Raw genomic sequence first — 13074 nt, 5'->3', positions numbered from 1 at the left:
TAGATCTATTGGGAGGTGGCTTTTTAAAATTAGAATCTGAGATGGAAAGGAAACTAGTGAGGATGAGAGAGAAAACAAATGTTTAAAATACCATTTTAAGTTGGCAAAGACTTAAAAACCTGTCCCAGATGCAGTGTATCTACAAATCTTACTGATTTGGATGGATCCTGTGGGTGCTCACATCCAGCAGGAGATCGAAGAAAATAAAAATAAGGGTAATTTTCTGGCTATCGTGATACAAACAGACAAGGATTACTAGGAGGCAATTACTTTGGTTTAGATTAAACCTGAGAATCCTGGCCTTAGCAGTAACTTCCACTTTTCACATTCTTCCATCTGGGATCACGCAATCTTCTAATTACACAACAGTCACCGCAAATGGATTATTGCAGCATTGTAGAGTAATACATTCTATTCAAAATCCCAGAAGAAGAGGGTATAATGTCTTTATTAGTTTTACCTTACATTCCCCCCCCCCCCCCGTTTCTATTCACTAATGCATTTGAACAATGTGGGAAATTAAATCCAGAACACAGTGCATTATAAAACACTAAGCTCTGATTTACACCAAAAAGCAAAACCCCCACAAAATTCAGGCAGTCTTAGCTCTTAGTCTGAGTTCCTTAAGGAGAACTAACTGAAGATGAGAGTGGCTGTCTTAACTCAAACTATTCTTGTTCGTCTGTGTAAGCATTTTGCACGTACAGGGTCTCATCTTTGTTTCAAATGCAACTAGATGCGTTTAATGTGGAAAAATCTTTCAACATTAGAGATAAGTGCCAATAAACTTGCTACTGACCTATAGCTAACAGAATATCCCTATCCTTATAAGGTTTTTTAATACAGTTGATGTAAACTGATATAGCTTTGATTGACGTCAATAGAGCTATGTCTCATTACGTTATCTGGCCCAAGATTTAGGGCACAAGCTGGTCACTTCACGGAATCCGTTTAAAGAAAACATTTGGCAACAATTTTTGTCACATTTGGATGAAACAAAATGATGGTGCATCTTAACTCTTTGTCTGCTTACATTTTTATGCATGTTTTAGCATCCAAGGCAAAGCTATAATAATGTCTCTGGCTATTCAGAGGAAACTGAAGGTTAATGATATGTTACAGTATTTATGACTATTCCAAAATAGGTCAAACATTCACTGAGAAGCAGATATTTATTTTCTAAGCAAGCTTCATGATGAATGCAGATGGCATGATCTCTCCTAAAGCAAGTGCAATTCCAAATAACTGATTGAGAGTAATGTAGCCGTGTATTGCCTGTTGTATGTAGTACACTTTCTTCATCCCTTTGTGTTTTGTTTTGCTCAAACCTATGTGAAATCTCAGAGCTTTGTGTAGCCAGACACCAGGTGAGAAGTCATCTTAAAGTGTATCGACCCTTTTGAATACTGAATGTAAAATAGAAACATGTTACAAATAGCAGATTTGGGGAAAAGTCTTCGGTTCAGCGAAACTAAGTATTCTGCCTAATTGCATTAAAGGAACCCTGCATCTGTTCCCATTTCTTTATCATCAAAAAATAGAAGAGATGTATTTTCAAAGTAGAAATTAAGTCTGAACAGACTGTTTCCTGAAATCACTAAATCCTGTATAAAAAAACAAACAAACAAAAAACAAAAAACCCAAGCCCAAACTGTCATCTATAGAGGGATTATATTCCAAACTAGTTGTACCTAAGAGAAGACGCTTTCTATTAAACACAGATTTACAGGCATTAGGGAATGTCTGAGTTTGCTAGTTGAGTCAAAGCATTGAACACCATCTAAAACTATACTTTTTCTTATGTTCTTATTTTTAAAAGGTGACTTACCCGGCCGACTAATATTGGTTCGGGTCCAGAAAACTCTTCCAATACAAACATTTGATTCCATACCCAGCCCCTCTTTGAACGATTCAAAACTCTCTGTTCTTCACTGAGGCCATTTAGTTCCATACTGGATCCACTTGGCAATACTTGAGATTGATTCATTGGAGCCATATAAATGGAAGGAAGGACAGTAATCCATAATATTATTAATGGAGTCCATGTATCCATAAGCATTTCCGTTAGTCTTTCTGGCATTGTACCACAAGCTAAGCAAATCATCACAGAAATGAAACAATTACTTTGCTTTCCTCCAGACTGTAGCCATCCAATTCATCATGCAGTACAGAATATTTACTTACAGCTCCTCCATGTGTTTACAGCACAGTAAACATAAATAAAAACTGCTTAGATTATAAAAACATGATCCATTGGGTTTTCTTGTCATTAAAGATTTCTGGAAAAAGAAAAAAGAATGGCAAGTTAGTTGTACAGAACTTGGGAAGGCATTTTGTAAAATCTTAGAGATAGATTAGATTTTTTCATCCTAGAAACAAGCCAACAATCTAGTTTTAGAGTTGTCGCAAGTAATATAGACATCTATTAAATGGTTTTTAAAACAACAACTAAGGGATGGAATCTCCTACTTTTTTATCCTGGATAATACTTTTTTTGAAATACTATTTTCTTCATGATCAAGTAAGGGACTTGCCAGAGTGAAAATTAAACATTAAAACCTGGACCTGCATAAACGTTCACTTTCAACCAGAGCAACAAATCCACTGTTTCTTCTTCTTACTCTAAATGGCCTCCACTCACTCTCTTTGAATCATTTGAGGACACTTAGACCACTGCAGGATTAAATCCTGTGTTTCAAAAATCCATAGCACTAGATCAAGATGATTATTTTATTTGCAAATGCCCAAGGCTGTTCTCCACCAAAGTTTATTTTAGTAAATATATAAAATAGTTATGTATATATTTTAAAGAGTAATGTACCTTAACTTTCTTCTACTAGCAGCATGATGCAGCTTAATCGAACCATCAAAATAAAGTAAAAAGCCTCATTTGATTAAAAAAAAAGAATTCTTAACATTCAGATAGCTAAAACCTTGATGTAGCTTTCTAATATAGTGAGGTGAATGAAGGGGGTGCATAGGAAAAGGCAGATGTTCCTTGGCATGCACCTCCTTAGCAAAACACCTTTCAGTTTGGGCTAATTTAACCTGATTGCCTGGCATGTTTTACAGCCTGTACTTAGCTCTGGGATGCCACTTTTAGTTTCCTACTGGTACCCAAAGTAGGCAGTTCAGAAACTAGCTTGAAAATGCCTTCCTAGGTGAACTCCAGAATGCCTCAAGGGTGCAGTCACACCAGAGACCACAATAAAGACTTCAATGAACCTTTCCCACTTCCAGAGGGGGGGGGGAAATATTCAGATTTTATTTCAAGTATGTTTGTATGAGGGCAATTGTAAAGCTCATCCTTCTTGTACCCATCACTTCTTTCCTCCCATTTTATTAGACATCAGGTCTTTATATGTCTTATCTCATTGTAGGCATACCCTATGAAGCAGAAACATGTTTAATACCTTAGGGATTCCTACAGTCTATCCATAAGGATTGGAAAACTTGAAATGCAACAGTAGATTACTTAAAAAGAAACACTAAACACAACTCAAAGAGTAGGGCTTCATTACAGCTACAGTAAATGGCTACAGTTTTGTTAAAAGAGTCCTGATTTTTCACCACTGACTAATTTAGATCCAAACATAATATTATAGGGAACTACAGTACAGGGGATTAGGTGCAGAGGTGCCCATGATCACCGTTGTGTTGTGTATTTTACAGGTGGAGGAAGCAGGTAAGTTCCCGGAGTCATGTGACAATATAGGAATCCTAGTTTCCCAGTTTTTTTAAATAAAAATTTTAGCTTTCGTGGCTGAGGGGAAAAAAAAAACACAACAACTTAAAAGCATGAAAACTAGAGACTTAAAAAATAAAAATACCCACACAACATACAAAGTGAAAGATCAGAGATGTATTAGTTTTTTTTAATATTAATAATTGTTGACACAGCTGGGGAGTTTTTGTATGAAAATTGGAAACTAGGAGACATCTCTTCTTTGCCTTGTTAAGAAAAGAAGAAGAGCTGCTATCAGCCTAAAACCCAAGCAAAGTACCTCAGAACACTGATAACCTAATATTGCGGTCCATCAACAATGCATCAGGAATGAGGTTAAGTGCCCATTACAGCAATAGCTCGGGGGGCCTGGAAACATTGTTTGGTCTCAGTGCTGAAGAATGAGGGAGAAAGAAGGCAAATAATGTAGCCTGCTTCTCCAAAGAGAGTTTGTATGAACCGCTGGGGCCAAGGCAAACCATTTCCTATACAACATCATGATTACCCATTGGGAATAATATGAACAAGAGTGGAAAAGCCAGCTACTCAAAACAGCCTGGGTTGGGACGGAGGCAAACGAGCTATCTTCAGAAGATATTGAAGATAAAGGGTCTGCAGCTACTGATGCCACTTCTTGGCAGATATTAAAAGGGAAATTAGCTCAGAATGTGTTGGGGTGACAATGTGGTAAGTAAAAGGGAAAAGAAAAATCCAAGCTTAAAAAGAAATAGTGGGTAAAATGGTACCTTGGGGATTGTTGGTGGAGGGCTGCCAGAAAGCAATTTTTCTCCTTCTTTGAACCAAAAGCAAAATGAAGTTCAGGAAGTTATGAAGCCCTGTAAACTAGTGCAATGGCCACCCTCTTTGCCCAATATAAGGGGCCAGATTAGGGGCCTAACACTTTAGAGCTGGAGGCCTGTGTTTCTAGCGCTTGGATTAGTGACACTCCCTTGCACTTAAAATTGGCCACAGAAAGGGCCTTTTCACACACCATGGCCTACGAGGTGCACCTGAGTGCAACAAATTGTTCAGATGAACACAAGCTGAGGCCACTGCTGACTTTCATCCGGTTCTAATTTGCACCATTTTTGTCATTCCCTGTACTGAACAGTTATAAAATAAAGCACTTTCCATATTCAAAAGGCTTTTTAAAAACATCAGCTAATTAATCTAATTAAGACAGCACTGCTGTCCCCTCTCACCCCTAAAGATTTTCCTTCCACTGAACTGCTTCATCCTGAGCAAGGATGAAGCAGTTCAATGGAAGAGAAAAATCCTCATGCTGCCGCTGTACGTGCTGTCCCTGTTTGAATGAGGGTGACTAGGGAGAACAGCACATTCGTTTCCTGAGCTGCCAATCTGACCTGTTTGCAAGCACTAAATTCACTTAAACATAAAAACAATCCTGCACTATACAAGAAGCTTAAAGCCATTACTCTTCACACAGTACAGTCAAATTAAGTTCCTATGTAACCATTGCTAATGCATCAAGATTTATTAACTGTGATAGAATTTAGTCTTAGAGTAGCTCCATGGGAGAAGCTTCAGCAATACTTTCAAGCAAACAAAAGCAGCAACCAAAAAGGAAAATTCACATACAACCCACATTTCAATAAACCTAGCTGAGTGAAGCAGGCTAGCAAAAAGTACGGTTAACTTGAACACCAGGCACGTACACGTGCAATATGCTCTTTAGAAGCAGTGGGAAAGTAAAGTTTCCGCATGTTTTTGGCATTTCAGGCAAAAGAATAAATGTGCATCTCAACTGAGTGGGTTTTTATTGCTAGTGCTGTATTGCATGCAAATACATGCAGCTTTCAATAATATCTTCACAGTCAAGACTGAAACTGTTGGAGCCTTTTGCTCTCAGGCCTCATTTGAACTCTGCTGTTCTAATTTAACCAGTTAGTAAAGCAAACTAGATGGCACTTATGGGTGCAGGCCTGTTTTATGGAGAGGCTTTAACAAACATGCAAGGAATGGTTCATCCCAAGAGAACTGACCATGTGTGGGAAGAGATGAAGGCATGTGCATGTGAAGGGATCTTAAGGATCAGCTACAGTACCATTCCTCCCCTGCAACTGTTACTGGTTACTCTACAAGGAAGCTAGCTGCACCCAGTCAGGAAAGAAGGCTGACCTAGTACCTGCCAAAGACTGAGCTGGTTCTCAAGTCAGACCACTTTGATTTGGTTTGAAGTAAGGAGCCATTCAGCAGGGACAATCACTCACAAATGAGGACATATTCCCTTTCTCCTGGGATCTCACACTTCGCCAGCCTATAAGCAAGTGGCGTAGGGCTGGGATGATGGCTGGATGCCATCAGAAGATTCCTCCGTGACACCAGATCCACAGGCTGCCTTGTTATTGTCTGCCGCATGCAGCTACAAGAAGGACCAGAATGTGTTCCTCACACTATACACTTCCACATTCATAAGGATTTGGCTAATTTGTGAATAAATACGCTTAATTTTGAACATCCTCTGAAATTAGGTTTCCTAACATTAGTGCATGTTTAAAAAGAAATTTACAATGATCTTGTAAGATCTCACAGCTCCCTTTAGTATATTGAAGGCATTTCTTACAACTCTCATCAGGGGTTGGACTAGATGACCTGCTGAGGTACCTTCCAACCCTAATTTTCTATGACTTGTTTATGATTCTAATCTAAGAAACTGTACACACACAAATGGACACACATGCAATGCAGTCTTGCTTTCCTGAATGCTTCTGGATGCACAGGCAAGATTGAAAATGTGTTGCATGGTTTAAAAATATATATATATTTTTTTTACTAATTAAGGGATTTTTCACTCTAACAAGTAGACGTAGGGAAATATGACCCTATTTGAGATAAAAGAATTTTGAATAACTGTGTTTCAGATAAGGTTTAACCGTTCCTGTTGGATGGCTGGTTTTTCCCAGCACCTATAGAGAATCATAAGTAGAGCTAAGCAGCTTGTTACCTGCTATAGTAACTGCTCAGCCCTTTATGTGCCAAGATGGTTTGGGACAGGCAGTACCAACCTTCTACCATTTATGCAGCGGTAGCATCAAGAATCAAGCATCATTGCGCTACAGAAAGTCACAAAGAGATAGTCTCATCTTCAAAAGCTTAGTCAAACAAAGTTTGCATTCATTCTATTAACTTCCTTGTTGGCATTACATTATAGTCATACATAGTAATTACCTGACACTGTAATATCGCTCCCAGACCTATCGCCATGAGAAACAGATACAGTATAAGAACCAAATACTATCAGTTTCCTCGCGTAAGTAGGGTCACTGACTTTGTGTAAGCATGAAAATAACAAATTATATTAAGTACACTAAGAAACAATAGTGAATTCACCTGCAGTGTAACACACTTGTGCATGATTTGGCAGCCTACATACATGTAACAACTAGCAGTAATTTTGTTATGACTACTTTGCAATTATATTGTAGCTTTAAAAATGGACTAAAGGTATTGTGGAAGGTGATAGATTTGTAATAAAGATTAATAAAGTTAGTAAAAATAGTTTAACATAAACTGCTCACAGAGAAAGAAATAAGGCAGGCCATAAAAGCTTGAAAAAAAATCAATTTATTTTTAGATTTTTTCAAACCACAAAATGTCTGTCTGGCCAAGTAATCCACTTTATTATAATGCTAGTGCATTGATTTATACCATGATCTCCAGTTGAGGAGAATTTACAGCCACTCTAGCGTGTCTTCACATAAGAATACGTTGAGGGTCCTCTTAAGAACTGCTGCATCCTCTACTTTTAATTTCAGCCTGCATTCAGTACTGCTTTGTTGATCACAGTGATTAGAAGCTACAGATAAGCCTTCTGACCTCCCCCCTTCATTAACGGTGGGACTCATCCATTCTTAGATGATCATTGCTTATTCTGTTTTAAAAAATGTTACCGCATTTAAATAAATTGCACTAGAAACACCAGACAATTAACATTTTGTTTGACATGTTTGTCTAAAGCAAGTTTTTCCGGATACCTCTAAGGCCATTCACAGAGTTTAGAAAACACATTATCCTTTACTCAGCCACTTGGAAGACTAGCTAGGATGTAAAATAGCAACAATGCGATGAGGTAAATGGGACACAAGGAGCCCCAGCTATTTTAGATATGATTATTCACATGCTCTGCAAGGCACTCAACTTCTCTATGTGCCAGTGTGCTTTAAAATACAAAAAGCACAGAAAAAAATTATGGGAGGTGTCCATTCACCAGGTCACCTAAAGATCTCTGGTTACTACTGGATCTACAATGGTTTTGGTATGGGATATACTCCTGGAATCACCTGGCTGTAAAATATCCTGCCCCTGAATTCCACTGAGTTACTGCTAAGAATAAATTAAAGATCTGCCCTGCAGAACAGGTAGAGCTGTAGGTGACAGATTTCACTTGGGTTAGGAGAATATGGGATGGGGGAGTAAAAGCCATGTGATTAACAATAGCTATTATCTTTTGATTGGCTTTCATTAGTAGTAATGAATGACTCTTCTTACTACCCTTTGGCTAAAGATCTGTCTACAGAGCAAATCTACAACCCTTTCTTGGAGGATATAGGTACCCTCATACCTTTCAGAGCCTCTTCTGTTAGTATCAGTGAGCTTATCCTTTCTCACTGTTGCTCTGATTTTTTCACCTGACCACTTCTCCTTCCTTTTGCTTTCCACAGTAGCTACACTATCACTCCTGTTTTCTTCAGCCTTTTTAAGTGCAATCCTTTTAAATTTTTTCTTTAGTCGCTGCAGGTTTTGGTTGCACTGGCAAAACTACCACTTACGTTTCCTAGTCCCATTTCTTCAGGAGTCAGGCACGGTCCTTCTCCATCAATAGTAGCAACATGATGCAAACCCTTCCCACTGTGGGAAGTACAATTATCTCTCCTTCATTGATCCTCTTTTGGTGGCAGAGTAAACTTTGAAGTTTCCAACAGTAAAAAAAGCCTGATACTCCAGTCCTTGTTTGTGTGGATAATCTTTGCTCACAAGAACAGGCCTGCAGGAGAATCTGCCAATTAAAAATCAAACAAGCCACAGAACTATCAAGGCACTTGTGGTTTCAGAATGTCACCTGAATAATTATATCAAGTTTGTCCCAGAAATCAGGCACAAACTCATCCCATATCCTTTGTGCTAAATGGTGTCCACAACCCACTGAATTGATCTGAACTTTGATTCTAAATTGCTTGCATTTATGCTGTAAAAGGCTCAAGCGTGCCTTTAACTATTGCCTAAGAGAGAAACAAATCATAATGATAAATACTAGCTATACTGTCCTTAGTGAAATTATTTATCTGTGTAAATGCTGCACATTTGAGGAGAATTTGCAAGTTTAGGTCCCAGGAGAGCAGCGTTTATGTCCTGCTCTTTTCCACACTGTGAACCAACTTCCTCATCACTAAGGGAAGATCTTACGGCCCTGGCGCTTGATTACAGCTGAGATCACACAGTGCAGCTCAGGAAGAAGGGGGTTCAAGAGTAATTCCTCTTATTCTCGGTCACCTGTATACCCAATCAGTCCCCAAACCCACATTATACCAGTCATATAGCTGCTCTGCATGTCATTAGCTACCAGTGATCCTCTCATTATGTCAATAGGAAGCAGCTTGGCACAGAAAAATAAGGCTTCCTTTCGTTTGGCCACAGGAAGGGGAAGTTATTCAGAAGATCCCCTTCTACAACCGTCATTTTCAAGCTACATCAGCTTGAGGTGTGCTTTGTGAAGGCAAAGCAGTGCCAAACTGCAATTCAGAAGAGAATCTGGTCCAAAAAGATTGCAAATCATGGGTCTAAGTTTGCTTTTCTATATTGGGACTGAATGTTTGCTGCTTTTCAGCCTGGCTTCCCGAATCAAAGAAAAGCAACTTAAAAATAAATAAATAAAGGTTTACCTAATTTGACATAGGGATCAACAGACATGTCTTTACATCTGTCTTCTCAGCTTCTCTGTCCTGGACACACACTCTTAACACTTTATGTTACAGTGTAAAGATATGCTGCCTTAACTTTTTAAGCTTAGTCATGCATTGCAGTTTTTTATAACTTGGGATCACCTGAACAATTCTCACAGTTCTTACACATAGGAACTTTTAAAGAAAAAAAAGCATTCTTCAAATCTGTCTTCTAATACATGGTTAAAATATACGATCATACATGGATACAACACAGACATGGATACGTAGGGTGGGTACAGACATTTGGGGAGGTTAGATTGTATTAAAAATTGTCACCCAATCTAAGTTACCTTGCTCACGTGCAGAGCTTATACTTAGATCCTTAACTAGGATGATATAAGTGTGAACTGTACAGAAGTTCCAGGGAGGTTAGATGGGTCAAAATTGGCTGACCCAGTCTAATTTAACTGTACCTCAGCAGTGCACTAAATTAGACGGGACAGGATTAGACCAATCTAAATGAACTTCTGTACACACTTCAAGTGCAGCCCCACTTGCTAGCACCAGCCCCAAGGCTGCAATCTTTCTCCCCCTCACCAGGCTGTTTTTAAGTCCTGGTCCCTCTCCCCACCTCAAACAACCCACCCTTTCCCCCATGGGCCAGCCATCTCCCTGAGCCTGCCAAACCCCCTGATCTCACAAGGCACTCCCAGTGCTGGTTTTCCACAGTTCAGTAGTGCTGGGAACAGATAGAAATAAATCAGTGGGGAGAGGGACAAGCAGGATTGGGGGGGGAGGGTTGTTTCTCAGGGAGCTGTTCATTTGGGGGTTGGGCAGGGGGCTGACAGGCTAAGAACAGACACTAGTCCGGTAGGGAGAAAGAGCACCCCACTCCTATCAACCCCCCATCCCCCATGCAGAGCCTCTAGTCCTCGCTGATCTGCCTATCCCTCCCCAACCCCGACTTACTTCAGTTGGGCTCCAGGCACTAAGAGTAGTTTGGTGGCTTCAACAGGGGCACAGCTGAGGGGTCCTGCCAACTCCCTCCGATCCCCCCCAAACTCCCTATGGATCTCACTAGCCCCCTAATCCCTCCATCCCCTCCCTGCAAACCCCACTGGAACCTCTGGTCCTGCTCACCCGTCCCCACCTCTGACATACCTTAGATCAGGCTCTGTCTAATCACTGATTTAGATTGGGGGCCATTTTTAACCCAATCTAACCCCCCAAACATAGTACAATATCTGTACAAAGCCATACATAGATATATACAGACACCAGCAGATTTTTCAGTGTGGCATATGGACTTTTAAAAAGTCTGGGAGGTTTAACAGTTTCGCTATTTCTCTGCCTCAGTTTCCCTTAATGAGAAACTTTGTTGATAACTACCTACGTAGGGAGTTGAGGCTGCTAATAGAAGTAGGTCATTTACATCCTGATAATATTTGGGGATTAAAGGAGAAGGTGTACAAGCTACATTCAAAACTTACCTGCCTCCACCAACTACCGCACAAATTGTCTGCTATTATTCACTGAACTGCAGGATGTGATGTCCTACGATACCAACAAAGCCTAGTTTATACTGATTATTATTTAAATCTGCTTTACATATGCTTCCTAATGTTTACATTCATAAAACTCCTTCTGGAGGGAACTATATCACATCTATCAAAGGGGGATAAGACCTAGAAGTTCCTTTCCATCTCTAACTGACAAACCAGGATCCAATTCAGTTAATTTTTGTGGTTTTTGCCATTAAAGCATTAGGCATTAAGTCATTAAAAGTGAACTTTACACATGCAGGCACCACAGATTAAGCCCCTACTGGTATACAAGGTGTTCCCCACCTCCTAAAACTGGAGCCCAAATGCATCACCAAAAACCAATTGATTTGATGCTGTTCTAAGCACCTCAAAATTATTTGTGTTTTGACCATATGTTCCCGTTTACCCTTTTACCAACTGGGATGGTTAGGGACCCCAGGCACAGATCCTACCATGCCAGACAATGTACCAATACAGAACAAAGAGACAGTCACTTCTTCAAAGAGTCTAAAAGCTAAACTAATGCAACTTGTTTTATTGCATTTTGTCTCTAGCAAAATGACTGGTTATTTATATAAGTCTAACTGCTTGAAAAATTATGACTATGAAAGAAAATATGCATTCAAATAAGCATAACTACTTCAGAAGGTGTTATATGCTTTTCTCTCTTGGAGTGTCATATTTACCAAAAAAAATAAAATTAAAAGATTTGTCTTCTGGTGCGTGTGAGTCAGATTTCCCACTGATCTGTGTCAGAGGGTCAGTTCACTTCAGCACAGTTTTTCTGAGAAGCTTGTTTTTCTAGCTCAGAATGGGTAGACGAAGAACGGCAAATTCCATTTGAACAACTAAGGTGGTCTAGAAGATTATACATGAGAGATAAATACAGTCAGCTCTGCATTTAGTCAGTTTGCACAGAAAGAAGCAGAGCAAACTGAACTCTTATTTTTTTTTTCCTTCAGTCCATGGCTTAAAATGCTTTTCTTTTAAACTAAAATACAATGCTACGTTACACATACATTTAATAGTTTTGGTTGGTGCCAATCTCATCTCTCAGACCACTGCTCATTTTTATGAAGGCACATTACACAGTAATTCCAAAGACCTATATCACTTTTAAAGGAGAAAGGGAAAAATGCAAGTTGAGCATAACATGGATAGAGCTCATAAAAGCCAGGCAGATTGGCTTGTGACTGAGAATTAGGTGTTAACTATCCTCTGTCTAGGGCATTGTGTAGTATCAGAGTTCCAGCAGCTAAAGATGTACTTATCCTATACTTATTGAAATGTATTTAAATATTAATGGAGGACATAAAGATCATGTTTTCTTGCTCTTTTACAGGAATTTGTTAACATATGAGATAAATCATCCTGATATTTTCCTTGAGTTTCTTTAGAGAATGCTATGTGCATAATTAAGAAAGGTAATATCAAGTAAATTCCTCTTGTTTCTACATGTCACCTCACCAAAATCAAATAAAATGATGCTCAGTCTTTCACATTATAAAGACTGCATATATACAAAGTTTCTCATGACATGCGGATAAAACCTGAGGATTAAAGTCTACATAAAAAAGAAAAGCAAGCACTGCTGGACTTTGCTGCCCTAGTGGTTTTCTTACAATCCTCTAGCAGCACCATATGAAATTAGAAATTAGGGGACTGATCTTGCAGCACTGAAGTCAATGGGAGTTTTGTCACTGACTTTAATGAGAGCAGAATAAGTCTTTAAGTGACATGCTTTGAATTTACTATTTCTATGGTTGCAAGGCTGAACTAATTTTCTCCTCTGGGTTAGATTCAAGGCACATTCCCTTAGGTCAAAGACCACAGGCTCACAAGCACTGTACTGCCTGTCTCAGACTTCACTCAGGACAGAAATTAAGGTTCAGTTTTGGTTAAT

General features: G+C 39.2%; 1 protein-coding gene across 3 annotated transcripts in view; it reads right to left on the bottom strand.

Moving 5' to 3' along the window:
* The window catches only part of CDH8 (cadherin 8), a 222116-nt gene that overhangs the window by 203653 nt on the left and 5389 nt on the right, over positions 1–13074 (bottom strand). For all 3 annotated transcript variants that reach the window (XM_019488192.2, XM_019488191.2, XM_006270588.4), the window contains one exon: positions 1829–2279. In XM_019488192.2, the coding sequence (XP_019343737.1) occupies positions 1829–2104 (276 nt within the window). In that variant the 5' untranslated portion in view covers positions 2105–2279. The remainder of the gene's footprint in view (positions 1–1828; positions 2280–13074) is intronic.

The sequence above is a fragment of the Alligator mississippiensis genome, chromosome 10, assembly GCF_030867095.1.
Source record: "Alligator mississippiensis isolate rAllMis1 chromosome 10, rAllMis1, whole genome shotgun sequence".
In the NCBI taxonomy this organism is placed as follows: domain Eukaryota; kingdom Metazoa; phylum Chordata; order Crocodylia; family Alligatoridae; genus Alligator; species Alligator mississippiensis.
The sequence above is the reverse complement of the archived record's forward strand: the minus strand, read 5'-3'. Positions and strand labels throughout refer to the sequence as shown.